At 44.5% G+C, this 26,652-nt stretch overlaps 1 protein-coding gene across 1 annotated transcript in view; it reads left to right on the forward strand.

Moving 5' to 3' along the window:
• Positions 1-26,652, forward strand: part of CSMD2 (CUB and Sushi multiple domains 2) — a 273,888-nt gene that overhangs the window by 75,281 nt on the left and 171,955 nt on the right. The window contains exon 5 of the mRNA XM_062014368.1: positions 1,467-1,674. Coding sequence (XP_061870352.1) covers positions 1,467-1,674 — 208 coding nt within the window. The remainder of the gene's footprint in view (positions 1-1,466; positions 1,675-26,652) is intronic.

Raw genomic sequence — 26,652 nt, forward strand, 5'->3', positions numbered from 1 at the left:
TTATCATATGTTTCCCACCCTCCCTGCTTTTTCTGTGAGCTCTGCAGGGACCTGTGATGTGCCTTCCCAGCCTGAGCACAGAGGCAGCTGCAAAGGGCTGTCATCTCCCCTGGGGATCAGAGGGGGCTGGTTCCTGCCTGTGGCTGCTGCCTGTTGGGTGGCTGGTTGCCCTGGGACAGCCAGCTGGCCATGGGGGATAAGTTGTCATGTGTGTTTGCTTTTCTTTACAAGTTCCATGAGTTAAAGGCTGCAGGTTTCAACTCTGCTGATAAAACCTGCTGATAGCACAGGACAGTAATTCCTGAACAAGTCTAAAGCTGCAGGATCCTGAGCAGCCCTGCAGAATTGTCCTGCCCTCTCCTGAGGTGCCAGCCACCCCTGGCATTAGCAGATGTGTTCAGTGTTAATGTTCTAACCTGAGCAGTTTGGAACAGTGTTGAAAAAAATAGTTTGTGATAAAAATAAGTGTTTATAATGCAAAGCCCCAAGCTCCTTGACTAAAGTATCTGAAATGCTTCTCTGTAATACATGCTGTAAAGCTAACAGGCTTTTCTTAGCAGTGCTCCAAATAAATGCTGAGCTGGTGCTGCCTGTGTGATGCTAGTCAAATTAATTCTTGCTTTCCTTTGATCTTCCTGCCCATATTTTCTTTAGCTCCTCCTCCTTTAATTGCTCTAATAGCTCCTGCTCATAAAATGGCTTGTAAAAGTGAAAGAACCTGCGGCAAACAGGAGATACAGTATATGGCCAAGAAATGGCATTGCTAGGTTTGCAAACAGTCTGGTTTTTACCACTCTGATTTTTGGTAATAACATACATTTCCTTAAGAAATCAGCAGTGATGTGTAAGGTAGACATTCCTTTCTATTAGATGTCTATGAATACAGTGCTTGCACTCTGAGTCCTGTTGTCCCAGCCCTTGGGGGTGTTTCTGGTGCTGGTGGAGGTGCCGAGGTCCGAGCTGGGAGCCAATCTCTCTCCCCACTGTGACAGGAGAGTTTTAAGGTGTCTGTGCAACCCTACTCCATCACTGAATTCTTGGTGGTTTTCCTCCTGCTTGGCTGCCAACGTGGATGGGAGGGAAGCTACAGAAAACACTTCAGAGGATCTCAGTCAGCAATAAGAGATGGAAGAGAAAGCTCAAGCAACAACATGTGAGGAAATAATGTCCTGACAGAGAGACTCGTTATTCTGAGAGCTTCCTCCCCAGGGAAGTGGTAGAAGCTCTGTCACTTGAGGTGTTTAAAACTAGACTAATCAGTAGTAAGTGTTTGGTGGGGAATAAGACACTGTCTGACCCGATGGGATTTTGCATCCCTCGACGTCTTTGTCTCTATTTTATGGTGTGTAGTGCACCACGAAAGCAGTGGGGCTTTTAAAGCTTTGAATTTCGGCTTGCTCTTTCTTTTTTTGATGTACTACTTTGTGTATTTCAGCCAAATCTGATACCTTGCATTCTGTTCCCAGCTGATGATGCTTGTGGAGGGACTTTGCGGGGACAGAGCGGAATTATCTCAAGCCCTCACTTTCCCTTGGAGTACGGCAATAACGCAGACTGCACGTGGACTATTCTGGCTGAACCTGGAGACACTATTGCTCTGGTTTTCATGGATTTTCAGCTGGAAGATGGATATGATGTTTTAGAAGTTGCTGGAACAGAGGGATCTTCACTCTGGTAGGTTGCTACTTCATTGTGTTCTATTGATGGTTTGTGTGCACAGGTCCAAGGATGCTCAGATCAAGCAGAGTTTGTGTCTGAATGAGGGTAGTTCCCAGGGATTCCCACTCACAGGTTGTAGCTGCTGCCTTCTATTGAAACTCCCTGGGATACTTCTAATTTGCTTGGAGAACTTTGCAGTGACTATTGTCTTACTGCAGGGGCTGTGATTTAGATTTCATAGTGTATCTAGTGAGAAGAAAGAAGCGATTTTAAAAAGCAGCCGCCAAACTGAACCAAAAGACCCCAAATAGCCAACACTGCAAAACCCAAGAAGCCCTGCTCAAACGTTGTCAAACCTTGGTTCTGCTAAATTGCCTTATGATTATTGCTAAATATGTTGCTGACAAGTTGACTTTACTGTTAATGAACTTTTGGCAAACGTTTCTGCAGATCAGTTTGTCCTTTAAGCAGAAAGCTGCGTATAGAATTTCAATACCACTCTCATCTCATTGTTTGCTTGAGCAGTGCTTTCAGAAAAATTGCTTTTATGGATATAATAAATGCCACACTGATTTTTCTCTTTTCCAATATCCAAGAGCCACCCAAATGATCAGTGCTGGGAAGTCTGAAGTGAGGGCTTGCAGAAGGAATTGAACGTGGTGCTTACGTTGCAAAGGGCAGCCTCTGATTGATCTAGAAACTGTGATACTGTGCACTGTGATTGCACTCAACAGTTAAAAGCCCTAACTAGGAGCAAATGGAAGGGAGTAGTCTTAAAGCTGACATCAGTCTGGAAGGGAAGAATTAAATAATTAGGTGTTGCCTGGGATTATCAGCAGGAAGTTAAATTACGATTATTTATGAGGATTCTGTCACAGCCACAAATAACATTCATTGAAGTAATTTACACTTGCCTGGCAATTATGGGGGAACAGGATTTGAATGGTTAGGATGGATTGATGTGAGAGAATTTGCCATTTACCAAGTACCATTGTTTACTGTTCCCAAGGACCCCTTTGAAAATTAGATGTTGCTGTTTCATGAAAAAAAACCCCTCTGGTTTTATTAGCATGCATTAATATTTTAGGGCAGTGTTAGTTTTTAGCTGTTATGTACTGCAGCGAGGATCAGTCGTCTGTGCTATGTGGTAAAGATGAATGTAGCTAGTTAAAAAACATTATTCAGCCTGGAGGTGTTGCCAGTGCAGCACTGTGTCTTGTCATATCAAAAATAAAACAATGCCTGTCAGAGTGAACCTGCTGGAGAAAAAATTAGTAAACTACCCATAAGTACAGCATGGGAGAACCTTAAACATGGCAAGTGTGTCTTAGAAAATGAAGCCCTTTGACTTTGAGTAGTGCACATGCTTGCACACACACACATCCCTTTAAAAAGGAGACTTAGTAGTTATTTTAAAGGTGGTGTGTTTTACAGACAGCAATTCTGGGACCTTGTCAGAGCGAGTAATGATGTATTTCCTTTTTCCCCTTCTCCCTACCAAGTGCCCATGTGCTGCATCTTTAATGATGCCATTCCTCCAAATGTGTCTTCACTGGATGAACTCTGTGAGCTGTAATGGCTGTGGACTCTTGTTTACATGGGCTGGTAGAGCAGCCCAGGAGTGGTTACACCGTTAAGGAGTGAAAGACGGGGTCACACAAACATGAATTTCCCCCAGGGCTCCTGGAAGAAGCTGCTCCTGCTTTGTGGGGTTCATCCTGCATTTTTACAGCACCATGAAACACACACCAGCAAGATAAACACAGCAGCCAATTCAGAGGGACCTCATTTAGTATTCCTGAGAAGGAAACTTTGCAGTCCCGTAAGTGGAGTTACAAAGAGTCTGGTTTTGAATTGCGTGTCTCAGAGCTGGGCTCCACAGCTCAGAGCCTGATAATTAAATGCAGATGACTCATTTTTCCCATGTTTTAAATAATTTTTGCCTGTAGGGGGAAAAAAAAACCTGGAGCTCCTATCTCCTCTTTAAACATGTTGATATGATTCAGCTTGAAAATACAGCTAAAGCCCTTTTTTCCCCTCTGTCTGTGAAAAGCTGGTTTTAATTATTGGTAATACAGCAGATAGACTTGCAGCCAAATAAAGCATTCTATTGAAGTGTCTTGCAGCTAAATATTTAATTTCCTGAGCATTATAAATAGTTTAAATCTTGTCCAGAGATGTACACAAATAAACACAATTAAACTTCATCTGTAGTATAATTCATATATATTTAAGCTATGGAGTGTTATATAATGGTAGTATTTAGGAGGCCACTAACTCTGCACATTAGGTAAGCTTATCTTGGCCTGCATTTACTAAAAATTTCCTGCATTGTCATTCTCCTCTTGAAAAACAGATGCTGTGTTGGTTTTTTACAAGGCAGGTTTCCTTAGGCCTGCTGCCACAGCTGATGCCCAGGCTGCAGCTCGGCCTCAGCACACGCAGCCGCTCCCCAGGGAACTCTGTGACGAGTTTCATTCGGTCTCTGGCCTGTCAGATGTGACTCCTGCAATGAGTCTTGAAAGGGAAAGGGCATTGCAGGTCTGAGCATCCATATGTCAAGCAGAGCAATAGAGGTTGAGTAGCTGTTGAAGACATAAATGTGTATTTTATTAACACATTTACAGCTCGTTTAACTACTGCTGCGGTTTCTGTCTGGGACCTTGGGCCTAGATGTGCTTGATGGGTGAGAAACAAACTACTGAGCACAGGACAGGAGAAGAAAAGGTATCACTGTGAAAAAGAACCCATCAGATTAGAAAGGACAATGTGGGGATCTCCAGGGTAGGAAGAAGAATGGGAAAGATGGCAGTAGCTGCCTTGTTCTCTGTCAAGGTTTGCTGGAGTGACCTTACTAATCACAGCCCTTCTCCGCCAGAGCAGGGATGTGCTGCACACACAGAGGGATACAGCTTGTATATTCTCTTACGCCATCCCCACACTTCTTGACTTCCAGGCACAGGATTCTCTTCCCCCTCATTTGGTACCAGCTGGGAGATCTGAAAGGATTAATGAAATTCTTCCCTATAAATACATGTAAAAGGAAAATCCCTCAAAGCAGCTTGGACTCCAGCCCTTAAGGGGACTGAGCTCTGTTGATCGTGTGCTTTGTGTCAGTATCTGCTCAGAGCTGACTAAATCCCTCAGCTAACACTTCTCAGGAATATCTGCTCATTAAGGCTGTTCCGTGATACCTGCTCTAAAGCTTGCTTCAGTGGTGAGCAACCCTGAAAATACCAAAGCATTTCAAACCCACCACCAAGAACATCCCAAGACCGTGTCTGACGATGAGGAAGTCTCCAGGCTGGTCCTGGATGGCACTGAATGTGATCTGTGGCAGATATGTCCCAGCCTCATCTTCCCTTGAACAGCACAGCCATTTCTCTGAAGTTTTGGGTAGGTTTGACTTTGTTTAAAGTAGTGTCTTTGATCTCCTGTGTGTTTTTCTTTGAGTCCTTAGGGAAGTGATTTGGGGCACGTTTGAAGTGACCTCCTGCGACGGCGGTTGGGGTCTGGGTGCTGCGGCTCAGTACAAGTGACTGTACTTGTCACACCTCCAACACTGATACAGCCCCTCAGGCTTTAGAGAAAGTAATCATGTGCTGTGCAGCAATTCCTTGGCTGCTCTCTGAGTGCTTTTTGATAGAGAGAAAGTTTCTGCTTGGCCTGTGGTGGAAGCAATCTGAATGTCCTGTGTTTGTGCATCTTTGCTGCAGTTTAAGTACCTGCAAACAAGGAAAATGTGTTTGTCTGTCTCTTGCACTTCTTCCTGTTCTCTGGTTCGGTCTCATCTAGCTGTGCTGGGACTTGTATCTAATATTAGGCATAATGTCTTATGCTTATTAAAGTATTATGCTGCTATTGCCAGAGAAGGTGATGGTGTAGGAAATGACTAATAATCCAATTTATGTGTGTTTGTTTACAGGAATTGACCAAGATAAAGTGTAGATTTTGCTGGGTATAATGCAGATATTTAGCAAAGAAGGTTTTTGCAGTCATTCCTCTATAGCAGAAGCAGACAAGACAGGTTTAAGGTAAAAGCAGCCTTGTTCTCAGGCTCTGTTGAGCCACATGCAGCAGAATTCCTCTAAAGCAGGGATTTTCCAGGTTGTGGAAATGTAGGAAGACAGTCTTAACATTTCCCAGATAAAGTTTCTTTTATGCTGTTGAGTTGAAAAACCAGGGGAAGTGAAGGGGAGACACTGTAAGCTTCAGCCTGTCTGCTGAACAGATAAGCAGCTAGTGATAGCCTTTCCCCCCAGAATGATGTTTGGTGTTCCATGGCTATTTGTTCCACTCATGAAGCTATTTAGAAACCTCTGCTCCTTGCCAAGTGAATTAGTTCCATGAGATAAAACTAACAAGTATCTCATTTGTCTGACTATGACAGACTGTCTGGCATATTTTGAAGGTTCATTAGATGTTTCTAATTTTCAGATGGGAAATGTACTTTGAGATGTAGATGACTTCTTCAATAATGAGGCTTTGCAAGTCTGCTATAGCTAGGCTGCATTTTGCCACTCTGTGTGGTAGGTTGTGAGAATCCAAATTGGTGGGAGGGCGTGGGGTTTTGGTTAGGGAAGGTGCTTCTGAAGGTGCTTCTGTTGCTGCTATATGGCAGTGTGGGGGTTTGGGACCAAAAAATGCTACAACATGTCAAGACTCAGAACTTTTTTTGGGTTGTTCTTTAGCCTTGTATTGGCTTCTAGTACAGCAATTAATCCTCTTCCCTCTTGTCCCCTATAATGTTGCTTCACATGAGCTCAGCTGAAGCAGAATGTCCCCTGGCAAAACACTTCATTGTATCACACTGAGAAGTTGCATGTTGAGCCTGGGAAGAGAGATGAGGACTTGTGAGTTTAAGGTGACTCTGGTTAATTCTATAATGTTTTCCTTTCTGGAGCTGAGCCCAGGAGACCCTTTTCAGACATCAGCTGTTTCTGGAAAAGCATTTCAGAAGTTGTGTCTTGCTGCTGTGTTTCTGCAGAGAGCTGAGTTATGGGGAAGAATGGTTGGAAGGTTCACCTGTGCTTCAGCAGCTCCTCTTAACTGTTCCCTGACTCTGTTTCTTTCCTTGTCATTATCTGCAGCTGACCTTTCCCTCCCCACCACCCTTGTCTATCTGCTAAGAGGTTTCTAATCCTCATTAAAGTTCTCCTGTGTGAGATTTGCTTTGTGCTTCCCTCTTGATGCCAGATATTTGGTATCACCAGTCAGGCTAATCTATTTGCACATCTTGTGCTGTACTTGTAAGAGATCAGAGTACCTGTGTTCTTGAAGGTCACTGTTTCGGATGATGATAGTTGGTGAAAAACCGTTCTCTGTATGTGCTTCTAATGAACCAACCTATTTTCTTTGTATCAAAGCAGCTCTGATCCTTACAGAGCTGTCTCGGAGCTTTCAGCGTCTGTTTTCATTTCAGACCTCACTCGATGTCTATGGAAGTCAATGGGAAGCCTTTGGCTCCAAAGGGCTTCAGTACATTATCACTTACTGAAGTGTGTTCCTCTTGCCCACCATCTTGCAGCTCAGGAGCCTGGGTCTGCATCTGGTACTGCTGATGCTTTTGCTACCAGTACAGGTTAGTGGGAGAGCTTGCAGGAACCTTGCAGGCTTTGCATTAGAAGAACCAACTGCTCAGCACCGGTGGGAGCCAAGACCAGACCCTCTTCTCCGTGCTCTCCCTCCATGCTCCCCAGCAGCTGACATTCTTTGCAGGGATTCTATAAAACAGATTGCCTGGTGATTGCTTTAAAATGATTTTCATCTCACACTTGCCACTTCCTTTCTGATTTTTTTCCAGTCAGTAATTGCTTTTATTTGAGAGCTGATGAGCATTATCCTGCCCTGGTACATGCACGAAGCTGAGGACTTGAAGGTTATTGTGTGTCTTGAAATAACTTATTTCATCACTAGTTAAAGGCTGGATAATGCAAGTCTGAAAGTTTTCTTTTCCTGTGCAATGAATTAACCTCCCTTATTGTAAGAGTTTGTTAACTAATGGGTACTTTATCTGTAACGTTCAGATGTTTTTATTCCATGGTAATGTTTTCTATAGGACTGGCAATGAACAAAACCCATGTGTGAAGTGGCTTTTGAAATCCTAATGTAAATGTCAGTTACATCTTCATTGGGATCTGGAAAATAGAGTTCCTTATTTGACTGGTACAGTTTGATTTTTCTTCTTAAGCATTTATAGCACTTTTAATTGGAGACTAATTCTATAAGGGTTTAAAAACTGTAATAGTCTCTTGCAAAAGCCCCTTTTCTCTTAGTAGGTGTATTCTCTGGAGAGAACATTTGTCAGAACCCAGACCATCCCTGTTGAGGCAGCCAGCTCCTGGAAGGCCAGCAGCTCTGCTGACAGGGCAGTGGTGCTGTCAGCTCTCTGGGATGTACCAGCCTTTAGGCACCTGATTCAGACCTTATTTTAATACATATCTGCTATATAAAGAACAGGAGTTTGTAGGTCAGTGAGCTGATTTCTCCCTGATGGGAGATGACTGGCACAGTATTGGGTGCCCTTGGTTCCTGGTGGTAGATGAGGGGGTAGAGCTGATTGCTTCCCTTCTGAATGCAAATGATTTGTGAGCATCTTGATTGCTGTAGTGAAGTTAGAGATTTGATCATGCTTTGTATGAAGCAGTTTCTGTAGAGTAATGCTGCACATTGTCCCAGAGCTCCTCAGCCCTTTGCACTGCAGAAATAACTGGGAAAATGTGGAAGAAATGGCTGATGAAGGTAAGATGGTATTTAAAGGTGTTTAACATATATTTCTGGTAGGGGCAGGAAGGTTTGAGCTGTACCTCAGCTGAGAAGAAGAACATGCAGACTGTGTTAGCTCTCATCAGCTAAGGACTACGTTGCTAATACGTGCAGGTCGTTCCTGAAGTCCCTTGACAAGGGCAAAGGGTAACAAGCAGAGGCTGGCACAGGAGGAGAAAGTCCTTTGGTGCTGAGGTGAGGGAGCCCTGGCCCAGGCTGCCCAGGGAGGGTGTGGAGGCTCCTTCTCAGGAGGTTTCCAACCCCACCAGACACGTTCCTGTGCCCCCTGAGCCAGGGGAAGCTGCTGGAGCAGGAGCAGCTCTGCAGGGTCATTCCAACCCCAGCCACTGGGGGACTGTGTCTCAGTGTGCTTGAACATGGCAGCAGCAGAATGTGCCTTTCCCTGCTGCTGGCTGCCCACCCTTCTGCAGGAAGGTGTGTGCTCTGCACTTCTGAAATCCTGAGCTCCTCTTCTGCCAGGAGAGAGACTTTTGTGACATATTACAATGAAAGGACCTTGTGACCTCTCCCACTCATGTTTCATTCAATAAAACATGATTAGATTTCATATCCCACTTTCTGCCTAATCTTATTTTTCCATGCATTAATGTGATTAATTCTGTTTGCTAGACAGTAGAGAGCATTCCATGAATATTCAGGCCAGCTTCTTAAGCCGAGGAAGAAAATGCTCTGAGGCTTGAAAATTACCCTGATCATGTTTTAATTGTCCTCTTCATCCCAATTCGTCCTTCTTTGTTGTTTGGTCACCTCCAAGGCAGAGGAAGCCCTTTGCTGATGGGTACTGTTGCATGGGCCACACCTCAAGGGATGAGATGTAGGAAAGCCTGTGGGGTGTGTGTGTGTGTAAAACAATCCCTGAAGGTTACTAAATGAATAAAGTAATATTTAGTTATTTCTCTCCTGGATGTAAACACGTGTTGGAAGAAAAAGAAGACAGGCTTGTTTGCAAGAACACCCAATACCTGCAAGCAAAAGAGGGATTTTTGAAAGACAGAGCTCATGCAGATTAGTGTAACACAAGTGACAACGCTGAGAAGAGCATTGGTAACCTCAGCAGCACCTGCTGGATCTGACCCACAGTATAAGTGACCATATAGATTGTGAAACAGTGACTAACACTTTAATTTGGCAGGGAATGAAGACTTTACCTAAGTGTAAATGATGTCACAGGTTGTAAAAAGTTGGATCTGTGGCATCCATCTCTGTGCTGTTGCACTGGAACACTGAGCTGGCCCAGTTTAAACAAGTGTTTGGGCAAATCTTGGTGGGGAAGGTCACTGACTTCACTTAAAGGCCTTTCCAGGAGATGTCTCTGCTTTCCCATGGCATTTTTTTCCTTGTTTAGAAACCAATTCATGTCATTTTCTGTGCAAGGCTCCAGCAGTGTTGGAGCTGTCTGAGGCTGTGCATCTGCCAAAGGGCCTCCCCCTCGCAGAGGTGTTCTCTGTGTGGAGGGAGTCGCATTTGTGTGTCAAAATCTGTCTGCTAGAGCTGATAACAGTCATGTTTTACATTGCTCACCCTTATCTACAACTTCAAAGCTAAAGAGCAGAGACACCTCTGCAGCTGTTTCAGTACTTTCAAAGACCTCTTTCTTCTGGAGTTTCTTTGTGGACCCATTCATGGATGCTTTCTTGTATTTACAAGTTGAGTGAAAAGGTGCAAGTCCTTTGTTTTCAGATGTCACCTGTTCCAATTTTGAATGATCTTTGCCTGCTGGGTTTTCCTCCCTGGGTTCACTGCAGCTGCTTCCCATCTGAAAGCACGTGCCCGTTCACCCCTGTTGAGTTGCTGTAGCTGTCCTTCATCTGCTGGATGTGGTAGTCGCAGCTGATAGATTTGCTTTGGTGCTGAATTCATCTCTCCTGTTTAATTGATTTTTCTGGGTGTCTGAAGCTCACATACCTCATGTGCTGCAGTTAAACTACAACTGATTTGCATTACATGGCAGTTCATTAAAGTTGGGGAAGAAGTGCCAAGCATTTCGTGTGGTTCACATAAACTCAGGCTGTGGAGAAATGTCATTTATTTTTTGACACATCTCAGGTCACACATATCCCTGCAATCTGCTCTTGGCACTTGTCTCTGGAAATATTGAAGTACATGAAATACTGGGCAGTTACATCTACAGAGCCTGCTTTAGGAGGTGTTTGTTGGCTGCTAAGGGTAATGTAGTGAAGTATGTATGTGTTGTTTTGTGCTTTTCTAGACAAAGCATAGCCCTTTAGCAAGACAGAGGTGTCAGATCAGCACCTGCCAGGCATGAAAAATTGCAGAAGTGAAGTGTCAGAGGCCCCTGAGTGCTCCTGGTGGCAGATGCTCTGAAGTTGGTCTCTCCTGTATAGCAGGAGCTGGATCAATACCTTGCTAAACAGCAAACTGGCAGCAAATAGAATTCTAGAGGAGGAGGAATGATGTTGTTGTGCATTGGATTTAGTTCTGTTTACTGTCGTGGTGGGCAGGCAGCTTAGCACCAAACCTTTGACTCTTGTGAACTCAAGCCCTTCAGTCCAAACTCTCCCTGTTTAGATTGCAGCTGACACTGGGGTTTGTGAATTGGCAGCATCAACGTGCTAACATGAGATAGTGCACCAGATCGTGACCGAGGAGAACTGAACTTGGCAAGAACCTGTTGTGAGCTTGTCAGGTGATCATTTTACTTCTGGTTTTTGATCTCATATGATGGGGTTTTTTTGTTTCTAAGGCAAGCTACTGAAGTTGGAGGTCTCAGTCTGTTACTTTAGAGCTGACTCAACAGCATTTTGTTTCCCTTTGGGGCTACAGGACCTATTCCACGTTTCATCTAAGATGAGAGACTATTTGGCTAACACAAAGCTCAAATACATTACTGTCAATTGACAGAGGTTTTGAAGTGGTTCTGAGGCTGATCCTAGCTGCATTCCTTCAGACTGTGCAGTGTGCTCTCAGTTTGCACACAGACACAGCAAGGAGCTTTATTGCAATGGAAGCTTCTGGTCTGATCTTCACACTTGAACAGCTCCACCACCCTTTGCCATGTATTCTTAGAGACAGAGGCTGTGAGATGGAGGGTAGACATGAAGATAGTGGAGGAAAATGTCAGTGTTACAAAGATTAGAGAAACACTAATGTGTTTTGTCAGGACTCCTCTCAATTGGCCAGATGAAATAAAGTGTTACCACAGCCATAGGAATGGAAGAACTATTCAGGTTAAGAGTTAGAAAATGTGTTTTCAGAGCTAGTCCCTTGTGCTTAAGATCTATATTGACATATCTATGTATGACAAATATGATGGACTGCCAAAACATGTATACAGTGAACATTCTGCAATTTGGTAGCTGTAGTGTGGCCCTGGACACCTTCTGTCCTTGAGGAACAACCTTTTGGCTAAAGTGGAAAAATTGACTTCAGTTTCTGTTGGTTGCTTACTGCAGGCCTGAGCTGCTGCTGGTAATTTAAAAAATAGATGAAGATGGCAAGGATGAGTAATGGATGGGATAAGCAGGAGAGCTCAGAGGCTGCTTTCCATTCCTGGTCCATGCAATGCTTCTGGAAGGAGTCGTTCACAGGGGAGCTCTTCAGTTCTTAAGTGGAGAGAGAGTGGCAGAAGTGTTAAAGTGTTAAAGCCTCTGCCCAATGGCAGTTCAGAATTGGTTAATACACTAACACCTAGTAAAGCACAGTTGGAGATGTTAGGCAGTGGATACCTGAACTGTGCATCCTCAGGTGAGATCTTCCTTTCAAGGGCTTGATGTTTCTTTCAGGATTAAGCTGAAAACCTGGTTCTGAGCTCAGGGAGCAAGAATGGGCTGATGGGGAGAAATGTGAATGATCTTTGTTGTGGAATGTAGGACAAAAAATAATGGATTGTGCAGACTTTCTCACAGCTTGGTGTCTGTGTGTGTCTGTGCTTCCCCACCTGGTGGGGTTTTCTGCACTGGGAGGTGCTGCCACTGATGGGTCTTGGCACAATTACTGTGTCTCATGCTGCTTGAGTCAAGCATGGACTGCAAATCAAGTAATATCACTTATTAAATGCAGACACTTAAATCTGAATATCTTGCCTCTTAATGTCTCTGCTGTCTTGTACACAGAGATCTCATCAGCCTTCCCAAAGCCCAGACAGGGGAAGGAAATAACAGGTTTGGATTCATGTGGTCACTGTATTTTGGGGCTGCTCCTTGGTGGCATTTTATTTCATCATGGGAGGTCGTGATCTCTTTAGCTCACGCCCAGCTTGGTTTTTGACAGTCTTGGCTGTTTTGTGATGTATTTGTTTTGATTCTTCCTCACAGGGACCTTTCTTGTGGCTGGATTTATAGTGGAGATCAGGAAGATGCCAGGGTGTGGGTAAACAGCAGCCAGTTAGTAATAGACAAAATGTTGTCAACAGCTCATGTTTCATGAACGTTTTCCTGGCCACAGTAAGCTGGAATGTTCCAAGAGTCTGGAAAACCAGAGGTGTTTTCCAGTGCTCCACTGGTGTGGTTTTGTGTACAGGGTGATTCCTGCTTTGAAGTCCAAAAAGGCCAGAGGCAAGTAGCTGCTTCCCTGTCTCTGCAGTGACCTGCTGATTCACTACACGGCAGTAAAGTGTTACCAGCTGCTTTTTCACCAGTGACCTGCAAACTTGATCAGTCTCTTCACACTGTTAAACACAGGCATGTTGCTTTGATTCTTCCCAGTTGGAGCACCCATCTCTTTCCTTTATCCCTGTGTCTAAATGAAATTTTATAATCATCTTTTAAATGATGGAACAGTTCAAATGAGCTCTTTGAGTCAGAATTACCTGCATTAAAAATCTCCCTTAAAAAGAAAGGCATAAAAGTAATTAATTGCTTCAATTATAATAATGTGCCTTAGCTTGTGGTTTTCTGTTAGAAAAAACCCCTGTTTTTGATAAGTCAGCTGTTCTGAAAAGGCAAAAAAATGCAAGTGTTCCAGGCTGGAAGCTGGCATGGAGGAATTTTGAAGTGAGGTTCTTGACTCTGTAATGCATCAGAATAAATTAACAGCATCCACCCTGGAGCTGTGCCCTGCCCTGGAAGCAGCCCCATGGGCAGGGCAGTGCTCAGACAGGAGGGGCTGGTATTTTGCCCAGTCACAGATGCTGTTTTTGTGATAAAACCCAAAAGTTGTTTGTTCAAAGCCACGCTGGAATTTCTGGAGCCTGGAAGAAAGTCAAAGGGAAGGAGGAACTAAAGGATAATCTTGAAAGCTGTTTCAAAGCCAGCCTGGGCAGTGTTAGGTGAAAACCTGCTTCATGGGAGTGGGAGAGGACCCAGAGTAATGATAGAAGGAGACACAGGTTGCCAAGCACTTGCTTCAGACCTGCCTCCCCTCACCAGAGGAACTTCTGTGTTGCAGCATCAGGGATGATCTCCCAAGCTAGAAGACACAGTGAGGGGGCACAGGACGATGCTCAGCATCACAGTGGTCTGCTCTCCTGTTCCTTTTGCTTTGTTTCTGCTTTTGGGGGCTGATAGGCCTGGTAGGCACTCCATCAGTGGTAGTGCTATCCCTGAGCTGCTGTCCTGCTGCAAACCCAGGCACTGGTGCTCTTAACAGGCCTGATGAGGCATCCGTGGGGTTTGTGTCTCACTGCTTTTAAGTGGTGCCAGAAGTGCACGGGCCCCTTGTTCCAACCCAAACACAGGGATTTTAAAAGGCTGACTGATTTCTTGTTGCAGTTAATGGGCTGTTAGGCACACTGTGGGAAGTGGTTCCTGATTGTAAGAACATCCAGGATGAAAAGCCTGGGCAGCTGTGTCCACTTTGCTTTGATGCACAATTATTGCAGGGAGAGGAAAGCTCACAGTCAAAACCTTTATTGGGTTGGTTTTTTTAACCTCAGGTAATGGATGTACTGATTTGAGCCTCATCTCCAGTTTGGAGAAGAAAAAGCTCATAAGCATCTCCATTGTCACATTCTCTCTAAAAATAGAATCAGTTTAAAACCAGGAGGTATTTAAGCAGAAGGGTCTGTATTGCTGCTCATGTTCTGCCCTGTCCCCACTGCTCCCCAACAAGAAACCCTCAAAAGCAGGAAGCCTCAAGTGATTCATCATTCAAAGCATGTTGTCATTGATCTTTTTCTTCCTTGGACCTCTTGACTGTAGATTTTCAGCATGAAATTAATATATTGGAATTTTGGTGGGGAGAATAAAACCCTCCTTAAATGTTGCAACCCTGGAATGTGTAGAAAAGAGCTTGCAATTCAAAGGGATTTTGAAGCAAGTTAACAGAAGTTTTGTTAATGTTTAACATCTTTATGGGTGCCACTCTTTGTATATTTGAACTAATTGAGTCCAAAGGGACAAAATAATAGATTCTGCATTTGCTGTGGGGACAAGCACTTGCTTTGCTTTTGGCACTTTTCCTCTTTCTGTGTGCAAGTTCTGATTTTAATGAGTTGCCAAACAAGTGCTTTGCTTTTCATGCCAAGTTATGAAGAACCCAACTTCTTCCATTCCTGAAATACCACAACAAATCCTTGGTAAAGACTCTCACTTATCTCCACTGACCACAAGGTATTTGCTGTGAAGTCCAGGAGATTTCAAACTGGATTGTTTAAAGTGATTCTCTCTAATCATCCTGTTAAGACAACCTGCCACTGCTCTGGGCATGTCAAAGTCTGGGATGGGATGGAGGATGGATCCTGACATGGACACTGAAGTTTCTTTAACTGAAACACCAGTCTGAAGTGATTGGAATTGTGATTCTTGTCCTGGGATCCTTTTCTTAAGCAGTTTATAGTAGCAATAAATGTAATGGAAAAGATTCCTGCTGTGATAAATCTGTGACCAGGACCTCACCTTGGCAGAGCTTTGAAACTCTCTTGGCTTGTGGGTTAGAAGATGTCAGAGTTTGCAGTTAGTGGTTTGTAAGACTCTTCCCAATGAAGCTGTAGTGATCTTAATACAGTCAAGTGAGAATATCTTTAACAGTCTACAGGCTCTACCATGGCTGCACCAAGCCCCTAATGCTACAAACAATGTAGAGCTTGGAATAGGTTGTGAATGACCCTGTATGGATTGAAAGGGTAGAAAGTTCATCTAAACATGGATAATTCTGGTAATTTTCTTGCAAATGTGGCTGCCATGTGGCTATAATTGCTGCACCAGCTTTGACTTAGAAGTAGCAATGCTAATAAGGCTGTTAACATCTCTTGCTGCTTTCAGCAGTAAAGCTACAAGGCTTCTTTGCAAGGCCACTTGGTTTGTCAGCAATCCAGATACCTCAGGTCAGCTTTAACATTCAACTCCAGCAAGGGAGATGCTCAGGTCCTCAGAAAAGAGTTGGGATTTCATTAAACTAGGGACTGGCTGTAGCCTAGGATGTTGTTGGCCTGCTTGCTGCTCACATTCATTGGGACCCTCAAGTCTTTCTCTGCAAAGCTGCTTCCCCACCAGCGAGCCCCATGCCAGCACTGATGCATGGAGTCACTACTCCCTTGGGTCAGGGCTTTGCATTTGCCCTTGAACTCCATGAGATTTCTGTCTGCCCATTGTCTCCAGCCTGCTGAGGCCCCTCAGGTTATGGCAGGGCACCCATCTGATCTGTCAGCAGCTCCATGGGTTTTGTGTTGTCTGCAGACTTGCTGGAGCATGTGCTCTGTCCCATCATCCAGGTCACTAATGAAGGTGTAAAACAGTATTGGCCTGACATCAACTATTGTTTAAAGGTGGATTTTTTTCAACAGAAAGTGGACTCATGCTGCTGTTCCCTGGGTGCTGTCATAGCCTGTTTCATTTCAGACTGAAGCATGTGTTTCTGGACTTAACCTGACCAAACACTGGGAATGATGGGCAAGCATGGAGCAATCTGCTCTGGTGCCACAATTCACATCAGTTGGGGAGACTGAGTGGAAAAGATGCAAACTGATCTCCCCTGAGAATCCTGAAGAGGAAGAGAAACAAAGAGCACAGGGAAGGCAGGTTTAACAAATAATAAAGTAGAACCCATGGCAGTGCTTTCAAGTAGTCAACAGCTTCTGCAGTTGGAAGGTTTCATGTTGTGTTGAGGTCATCCACACAGGCTTCTTAAAAGGGACGTTTTGCCCTTGTACAGTACTTCTGCTGCTGTCTGGCAGCTTTAATATGTCTGCTCAGGTGTCCCAGGCCTCTTCATCTTCCCGAGAAAGCACACTGAGTAACACTCCCTGCATTGCTCACTGGAGGAAAGAGACTGGCCCAAGGTCCTGCAACAAACCCGTGGCTTAGCCTGGAGTTGTGAGGCTCAGCCCATGCCAAGCCCTCACAGAGCTGTTGCCATGTGATAAAGCTGCTCTTGAGTGCTGTGAGGAGAGATTCTGTTTGCTTTATCTTAGCAGTGTTGGATGCAAGGCTGTGTTTCAATCATTCAGGATTAGGTCAAGTGGTGAAACCTTCCTTGTTTTCTCAAGGAACGAGATCATCCCATAATACTAACAGTGTCCATGTGCATGTGCCCAGAAAAGGAATTAATATCTTCATCCTCCTGATCTAGCCAATATGGTGTATCATCCAAATAATAGATGAATCAACAGTAACAGGCAGTTGTGAGATTATGGCCATTCCTACTTGACCAGCAGTCGCTGGGGCTCACAGCTGATGTCCAATAACTTCTTTATTGCTGTTATTTGCTGTCCAATAACTTCTCCAGTGTCTTGCAGATTCACAAGTTAGGTATTTATATATTTAATATATTATTAACTTAAACTTTTGCAAGTGCTTTTTTTGTTACTTGCTGTTCTAGGAAGCATAAAACTTGTTGCAGTGAAAGGGATGAAAAGTCTGTTTTCTTGCAAATCAAGCAGTTCATGGAGCATATTGAATGTTCTGCTGGCTCGTGGCTGTGGGCTCCTGCTCCATGGGAGTCTGATTAACTTTTTAATTTTTCATGTAGAAAAGAAATGAATATTTTAACCATACTCTGTGTGTTTATATTTTGTGCTATTTTATGCATATCATGCTCCTGGAGAGCTGCAAGTCTCATCAGCCCCCCCCACTGAACATACCTGCTGTGGCTTTGTGTGAGCTTAGGAAGAGCACAAGCAAAGACTTGTTCTAGCAATCTCAATGATGGATTCTGGCAATGACAAAGCTGGGTCTGTCAAACTGCAGCTCTCATTGCACTTCTGATAACTTAAGAGCTGTATTTTTGATAACTCTTCTGAAATAAAGGAACCAGATGGGTTTGCAGTTCGGTGGGAGCAGCACGGTTCTGAAGACCTGTTTCATTATCTTCGAATCTAGAATGAAGACACCCTCTCACCAAGAACTTCAAGGTCACCAGGCATCATCCTTGCTAAGTACATTACCTTGTTGGACAGAGTGGGAGAAAAGGGAGCTCTTAAAGCTGTAGCAGCTGACATCCACAAAGCAGAGCTCTGCTGCACACAGGCTTGTACCAGCATGCAGGGGATGAGTTTGTTATGGCAGTGATTTGTGATCTAAATCAAAGTTAACAAGGGTGGCAGGATGTACTGCCTCTCTCAGATCTCTACAGATGGGTATGTGCTCTGTAATGCTCAGTCTGTGCTTTGTTGCAAGATGGACTTAAAAGAAGCAAGCTGTTGCTCCCTTCACCATGGTAGCTTTGTAGTGTCTAGTAACTTGGTGGCTTTTTGGTCATGTTCAAATCAAGATGTGAACAAAAGCAAGCCATTGATTCTTTGGCAGGGAGGTTGGACTAGATGATCTCTAAAGGTCCCTTCCAACCTCTACCATTCTGTGCTTCTAGGATTCTATGATTCCTTAAAACAAAAAGCTTCTTTGCCAGCCAGTTAATGAGCAAAGGACACTTGCAGATTCTGATCTTTGTTAGAGTGTTTAAGTTGTAACATCTCAATTAACTCATGACAGGGCCCTTCCTATAAAGTCTCCAAGCCATAAAGAATTAATCTCTTTCTGGCTGTGTGGCTGTGGCTGTGGTGACAGATGGGTGTTTGTGCCCCTGGTCAAAGCACAGGGAAGTGGATTTCTGAAGGCTTTGCACAGAGATCTAACACTTCTGGCTACTCTTGTCCACTGTGAAACTCGGCCCCTTTGAGGACCCCCATGAGATGGCAGGGAAAGCAAACCCCATCTCTCTCTGCCAGCTCTCCAGATGACTCCATGTAGCTGACTTTGGAAGGAAGGTGGTCCAACTGATTTTCCCCTGCAGAGTTTACAGGATATTCTTTACTCACCCTTGGCAGCGACAACACGGGTAACACCACGATAAAAATCATATTACTGGATCTGTTATAACATCCTTACATCAGATTTGAGTGCATGAAAAGTGTGCAAAGGCTTGCAGTGACTCCAGATTGTTCTAATCCTGAAAGAAAACATAAACTTCAGTTAGTTTTATGGCATGCTTTTGCTACAGTGTGGAAAGCAGATGAAGGAATCTACGCCAGGCCTTCGAGATATGTTCCCCCCATAATAGCTGTTTTAATCACCCTGCTCTCTTCATCAGTTGCCCACAGGCTGCTCAAAGGCTGTAGCTCCCTTGCTGCTGCAGTAAGGCACCTCCAGAAGTGTGATTTTTCATTGTTAATACTTAGCTCCAGCAATTATATTCATCTGTAGTTTATATGCCATTAGTGTCAAAACAGATACAGGTGAAAAACTGAACCAATTTCAAGGGTTCTGTTTTCCAGGCCCTCCCATTTCCTCTCACTAAGAGATTTCCCACTGCAGATAACTGGAATGTTATTGTACCTCCTGAGCTGGCAGTCAGAGCTGTCCTTCAGCCTCTCAGATTGCATTTCAGCTGAAGAGGTTGGTAGAAATAGCCATTCTGGGAGTTTATTGGAGTGTGTTTGCAAAGAAGTGTCTGTTTTGAGGCAGTGCTGCAGGTATTTGAAGACATTACTCATAAACAGACTGTGATGTGCTAAATTGAGCAGAACCTGTGTGCCAACCTCACAGAGCACGATTTTGCCTGAATGCCAGTTGTTTATGAAGTATGCAAGTTGAAGGAATGGAAGACACAAAGACTCAGTTAAAAATATAATTGGATGGGTAATGTCTTGGGCCTTTTTGATGCATCTCCTTTAACCACTTCATATTTGTAATGTGCCAAAAATAGCTGCACAGCCTGCTGTGGCCATCACTAGTGGAGCTGGGAATAGATTTTAATTGATGGATACTGTCAGGCTGTTAGTGGCCATGCAGCCATGTGAGCCATTAAAGTGATATTTCTTGTCCCTGCTCACTTAAATATCCTGCTAGCAAGTCACAGCAGAGTATTATTCTTTACTTAATATTGTCAGCAGTCATACTGAGAGCTTACCTTGGGCCGTATCCTGGGGTTTGAAGTTTCCCAGCAGTGAGTGCTCCTGACCACTGACTTCATCTCCAGGTATTACAGTAGGTGGTGCTAAGACCTTTAAAAATCCAGTGGATGGAATAAGGGACCAGCACATCTTTAGAGTCTAGTTTGTGTGTGACAAGGTGGCATTTAAGTACAGTACTCTGATGGTTATGCTGAGGCCATGCTCTGCCATGGACAACGTGAAAATGCTTTGGAATGTTCCACTTCCACGGGCTCTGTCACCATCTCCTTTTGTGTGTGTGTGCAGTATGAAAGGTAGAAGAGGTAATTTTGAAGCCTCAAGCTGAGAGGAGACTGGTTAAACCTCAGCACTTTTCAGCCCAGATTGAAATGTGAACTTGAGAAATAAATGGCTGCTAAAGCCATGGCAAAGGCATGGAGAAAAAGACAGCAGCAGCTTCATAGCCAAGGCAGCATTTAAGAATGAATGAGTGAGTATGGCCCTGCTCTCTGCAGCTGATCTTTTCCTTTAAAAAGGAGAAATTTAAATGTACTTACAGACCAGACAAGCTGGTGGAGCACTGTGCTTGTATGAGATACAGGGAGCAAAGACTGCAGAGAGCCTAGAAAGCAATTGACCTGCTTTCCAAAGTGCAGACTCTGCAGAGATGTCATTGTGAGCCAGATAACCTCTTGCTCAAGCAGTGCTTGCTGGTTAATTCAGCTGCTAAACAGCATGGGCCATCAGCCTTTCTGTAGCAGGCCTAGTCTTCTGGATGAAATTCAGGCTTTCCCTTTGGGTTGAGGCAAAGGAAAAGAAGTTGAGACAGTTGGTTAAAGGAACTGATGCTGACCCTTGTGTGGAAGTGGGCTCTGACTCTTTCCTTGGGAACCTGAAGCCTTAGGACACTGTGGTTCCCACCCCCCACTCCTGAGGAGGACAGTGTTCAAAGCTCAAGCTGCTCACTGATGTGGGACAGCAGCAGAATCACAGCATGGTGGGGGTTGGAAGGGACCTTTAGAGATCATCTAGTCCAACCCCCCTGCAGAAGCAGGTTCACCTAGATCAGGTCACAAATGTAGGTCTGCAGCATGCTCTGTCCTACCTTCCCTGTCACCTCCAAGACATGCATGGTGTGTGCTGTGGACAGGACCCACAGGCCAAGCAGGTCACCAGCTAAAGAATCCTGGCAGCAGTGGAGTGCCTCGTGTTTCCCCTGAGGCCAGTGTGCAGTAGGTGCTGTCTCTCACACTCCAGGACCTGCTGGTTTAGAGAACCAGAATTTGTCCTTTGCAGAAGGAGGCTGGTTTTTTTACTCGTGGAGGAGAGGGAAGGCAGAGAAGACTCTGCTGTTTTCTTTGTGGATAAGCAGCAAACATCTATCTCTAAGCTGCACAAACCATCCTGTTGCCATCAATACAGAGCCAACTGTATTAATTCTGAATTACTGCTCTGACTGAAAATACCACGGTTGCATTTGCAGTTGTTTAGCTAAGGCTCATGAACTGTACCAACACTTCACCAGGAGCTGCAGCTGCACAAGTGACAAGAAATCACAGTCTTATCAGCAAAGCAGGCCATCAAGGTTTTAATTTCCTCCTTTTTTGGCTTGGATTTTTTTCTGCTGTGAGCTCCCTCCTTGGCTCTTTCTGGCTCACGCTCTTCTCTCTTGTTTTTGCCTCAGCCATGCAGCCTGCTCCTTGTACATCCTTTTGTCTCTTTCTGGCTGTTGATGCCATAATTTGCTTAACTCCTTCACAATTTCTGGTGCTGTCCAGTTTGGGTTTGATTTCTGAAGCCTTGGACGATGCTTTGCCATGAAGAGAAAGAAAGCAGGCAGTGGCTGCTTCACGATACTGAAGGAAACTCTCAACCTCTTCTGCCGTCTCTGCCTTCTCCTCGCTCTTCTTGGACGACCCAGTGTTCTCTTCTTTGGGCTCTTGTGATGCTTTGCAATCCTTCCATGCTTCTTTCTTCCCCTCCTGGACATTGTTTCCTTTGAAACACCTCTACTAGTTGCACACTTTTGGGAGTCCTTGACCTGGATGGAGATGCGGAGCAGCAGCCGATCGTTGCCCTTTGTCCCTCTGTGCTTGGGCCCGGGCCCAGGCCGAGCCATGGAGCGGTGGGCTGGTGTCCGTGGCTGGGGTGAGCTGGGCTGTTCCTCCTCCTCCTTGGAATGGAGTTACTCTTCCTCCTCCTTGGAATGGAGTTCTTTTTCCAGCGTGGTGGTGAGGAGGAGGCAGCTTTGCTGCCTGGCAGGGTGGCTGCCGGAGCTCCCTGGGGTGTGCCGTGCTGATCAATTCCTTGGGCAATTATGATACAAAGTCCCAGAGCCAATTAGATGGGGACAGAGTGGTCTCCTGGAACTCTGTTGGCCAAAGGTTCAGATGAAGTCACAACCACGATGATGTAACAGCCCTGTGCTGGTCCAGGACCAGGGTTGTCCCCAGCGCTGGGATTTAGCTCCGTTTACCACACAGAAGATGACAAATGTGTGCAATACCCAAGGAGATAACTGGATGCCTCTAATTTTTTGTCATGATAAAATGTGAAGCTGCTGTTAGCTGCTGAGAGGTGGCAGCTCATAATGTGAAAATGGTTTAGTAGCAGCCCTAAAAATAATTGTATGTGACAGTTGTTTCTTGGTTCCTGTCAGGATAACTACTGTAATTTAAATCTGCAGCTCTTGGGCTACACGTCTAATTTATTTGGGTGGACTTTTCATTAATTTGAAAGGTTCTGAGGGTTTAAAAGCTTTCATTAATTACACTTTAGTAAATGAAAGCGGAATAAGGTTCTGCAGGTTTGTGTGGGAACAGCAGAAGGAAATTTCCCATGTTTTGTTTTGCTTGGTTTTAAGAGGTTAAATCAGTTGTTGCCAGCAACTCGTGAGCTTGTCTGTCCTCCTCAGGATTCTTGTGACGAAAAACAGGAGTATGAATAAAACAAATTCAAATTTTGACCATTCATTGCAAGTACAAGATGATTTATTGAAGTTCCCAGTAGTGTTAAATATTCATAAGTAGTGGATTGCATAAGCATTCAATTATGAAACAGATTCTACTTCTGTGGAACTTGTGTTTCTGAAAGGTAAAGATGTGAGAACAGAAGACTGGAAGCAGGGAATCATCCCCATGTTACACATGGCCAGTTTTTCATTGCATTATCCTTTTGCAGCTAGTAGGACTCCTGGAATTGCTGGGCTGTCTGTTAGTCAGTGAGGGGCAGATGACTCGTCAGGCTGTGCAGAGGCTCGTGGCAAAATCAAGACTAGGCAAAATACTTCAAAGTGATGGTGCTTTTGTGCTTGTCTCTTCCCCTTCTGTGTTTACTCTCAGTTGTTTTCAAGTGACCCCACAATAGTAAATAAAATTGGAACAAACTCAGGCTGTTTGTAGCACCATCAGGCTTGCTCCTTTCATGTCACAGCTCTTTTTGCTTTCTCTGTGAGAAGAGAGGGTGATTTGCATTCCATTTATCTATCCCACTTTCCCTTGTTTCTTTTGCTCTCAAAAGAGAACCTGCATTTGTGATTATTCTGGGCCAATGAAATAATTTCATTACAGCATTCAGAGGCCCCTTCAGCAGGTGCTTTATTATCTCAATAATTCAGCCTAAGAGACCTTTCATATTCCCCAATTCCCAGAGTTCAGGAGCTACAAATGAAACTCTTTTTGCTCTTTCCCTGATTTGGTTTATTTAGCCTCATTTATCTGTGTTCTTTCTGGATCTTCCACAGGAATTTCATTTGAATGTGAAATTGATAATATGCAGTAAAATTGCCTTAAGGGGTGCATTGTGTTAAAATTCACACGAGACAACGTGTGTCCCCTTTGGTTTAGGTCATTTATAAAATTCCCTTTGAATTGGGGCCATTAATCTGAACTCAGTAGAATGTTTGCTCGTGTCCCTGAATTACCTACATAATTCATCAAAATAGGCCAACCCTGTTCAGTTCAATCCTGGGATTGGAGTGCTGGAATAAACACAGGTCAGTGCTGGTGAGGGGACACAGCCATCTCTCTTCTCAGCCACGGAGAGGTGTAGCAGGGTTTAACACACTGCCGCTTCCACAGAGCAGGCAAATACACCATAATGAAGTAGCTTTCTTATTGTACCTTCCTCTAACATAGAGGTGTTTCAGGTAATTGCTAAGAACAAATCATTTGAGGGCAGCAAAGCCCAACTTGACATGCATTTACATCCAAGAGTGTTTGTGCAGAGCGTTCCGTGGCTGTGTCTGATGGTCTCTCTGGGGTCTAATGGTGAAACCCTGTTTGTCTGTGGCACATTGAGCATCTGCCCTCTGCTACACAACATGGTTTTGTTAGAAGCTTGCAGAAGCTTAATGACTTGGAGACCCCAGCCTCTGGGAAGCAAGGCTGAGGTTGGTCAGTGGAGCCAGGAGTTGTTCAGTCCTCACACAAGCCTGGCTTCTGGAGGTGCCTTGTCCTTCACCTCCTAACTCTGTACCACAGCCCAATATATCCCTGTGGCAAACCCTGGGAAGTGTGTGCTTTCAACTCCTCCCCCTCCTCCTTCCCTCCTTCCATTTTTCCCCTTTATTGTCCTGTCTGTGGCAAGCAAAGGTGACTGGGAGGAGAATGGTCTCTTGTGTGCTGAATTGGCTTTCAAGATGCTGCTGAAAGATGCCAGATCTTCAGCTGCATGTCATAAACTATTTATTTTCTCTATAATTCACACAATGTTGCCTTTTATTTCTGATCCTTTTTAGTATGAGTAGTTACTCATGTTTTCCACTTTAATGCAATTAGACTATACTTTGCCTTTTCTCTATTCCAGGTAGCTGACAAGCTTGTTCAGCCATTACATGGTATTAAATGAAGTAATTGTAATATTAAGTTCTTTCTTCCATGCCATAAAAAAAAATGCTATTAAAAAGTAACTGCATGATACTGCCTAGAGAATTGGGTTCCAGGCTGAAAGCTCTGTAGGCACATTTTATTGTTATTGACCACTCCATGCTTTTTTGACCTCTGCATCTGTGCTTGTGAAGGGACTGAATGCAGAAGTAGCTTCACATGGACTGGCTGCTGGCAACTGGGTTATACATTGTTGACTTCAGTGAGAATTAAACTTCTGCATGGCTACAATTCATCTCCCCCAAATAAGTATATTGGCTGATTCCCAGGTGAAGGTATTGTAAAGCACCTTCTCCATTGTACCCTGGGTTAATTAATGTGAATCATAGAATCACAGAGTGGTAGGGTTGGAAGGGACCTTTAGAGATCATCCAGTCCAACCCCCCTGCAGAAGCAGATCCACCTGCATCTGCAGGGGGGTTGGACTAGATGGTCTCTAAACTCATTTTACTGTGTTCTCTTGATGGCATCACTAAGGGCATCATCTTGCCAGGTTATTGGGATCATAAGTGCTGCTGGCTGTTTTCTCTCTGGGTTGCAAAGCTAAAACCATTTTGTGATGTGATACACGTAGATGAGAAGCTCATCGCTTGCTTACCTTGATTCTGTGGCTGCCTGAGCTCCAGAGGGTCAGCTGTGGGCTCACATCACTTGGTCATGGAGGTTTTACTACTTTAAGCTGGGACATGGCTTCTCTTCATGTGAAGTACAGCTCTGGTGTGGAGGAAAAAGAAAAGCACAGCTGCAAAGCCATCTTGTAAGTGAGAGTGAGGGTCGTGGTGGAAGTGATCAGCAGCTGATGTCAATGCTCTGTGTAAGTGCTGCAGAACCCAAGTGCTGTGAATCCCCAGAGGAGATACTGGTGGGTAAGATAACAAGGGTTCAAGGGGTACTGATCTTGGGAATGTTTCTTGACAGTGGATGTTTTTGGATTGAACACATTGCCTGCTTTTTCATGACAGTGAGATCATCTCCCTCTCAGGCCCACTGTAGTCTGTGGTTTGTATTTTGGTAATACCGGTCAACAGAACAGACAAAATGCTGCTTCATCTCTGCCTTGATTTGGGTTTTAATGCACCTAATGTTTAGAGAGGAAAAAGTCAGTAATGAGTGTGTTTCTTCTATTTAATTCCTAGGGCAGAGCTAGGTCTGCTGTAAACTGAACACACTGTTGTGGTTGGGGCACTGGTGTTGTCATCAGCTGCTTTCAGGAGTCCAGGTGAAGTCCTTGGGTACTGGAAGGAGATTGAGGTTGCTTGATTTTACAAAAAGAAGGGAAATTATCACTTGGAACAAACCCAAAGCTGCCAGTCTCTGCTGTTTTCAATCTGTCACAGGGATCTGTAGGTACCTAGTGAAATTACTACCTTGGGGTCCCTGTATGGGAGGGTGTGTTTGTACAACTGGATGCCTTAAAATAGAGAAGGTGGAATTTAGTACCTGGAAGGATTTTTAGCTTGAATGGCTGTCTGTGTTTTGTTTGTGCAGTAGCTTGGAAATGTAGGCATGGAATGAGCTGAACTGTTCAAGGCTTCCCTGATAACCAGCCCTAATCTTGTCACACCAAGTAGCAGTTTCAGCAGGTTAAGTTCAGTGAGATCTCAAGCAGACCAGGTGATGTTTGGGGGCAATTCCTGTATACATTCAGTAAGCCACTGTGGAAGGTGGCAACTGCACATCTTTCCCTTGCCTGCCTCCAGCCTCCCCACTGTTGCTGGTCAGACATTGGACTTCTCTGTGACCTGTTCTTCTGTGATGAAGAGAAAAGATGTTGATGTTGAGCACTGCTATCACTGAGGCTTCCTGCAGTGCAGCAGTAACAGCCAGAACCCTCACTGCCTTCCAGCCTCAGTTCTCAGCCCACTGCTTTTATACAAAAAGGAGCATTTCTACTAACTGTGACTGATATTAAATGCTGACAAGAGATTGTGGCCTTCCAGCTATGACTGCCTGTTGTCCCTGAGGTCACAGGCAGCAGGCAGACCCCAGTCAGGAGCAGGTGCTGGAGGCACTGGTGCTAGACAGTAAATCAGTGTTGTACCTTTCAGTCATGCCCAATCTTTGCCTTTCCCCAGTGTCCTGCTTACTTAGCAATGG

The sequence above is a fragment of the Colius striatus genome, chromosome 24 (genome assembly GCF_028858725.1).
Source record: "Colius striatus isolate bColStr4 chromosome 24, bColStr4.1.hap1, whole genome shotgun sequence".
In the NCBI taxonomy this organism is placed as follows: Eukaryota; Metazoa; Chordata; class Aves; order Coliiformes; family Coliidae; genus Colius; species Colius striatus.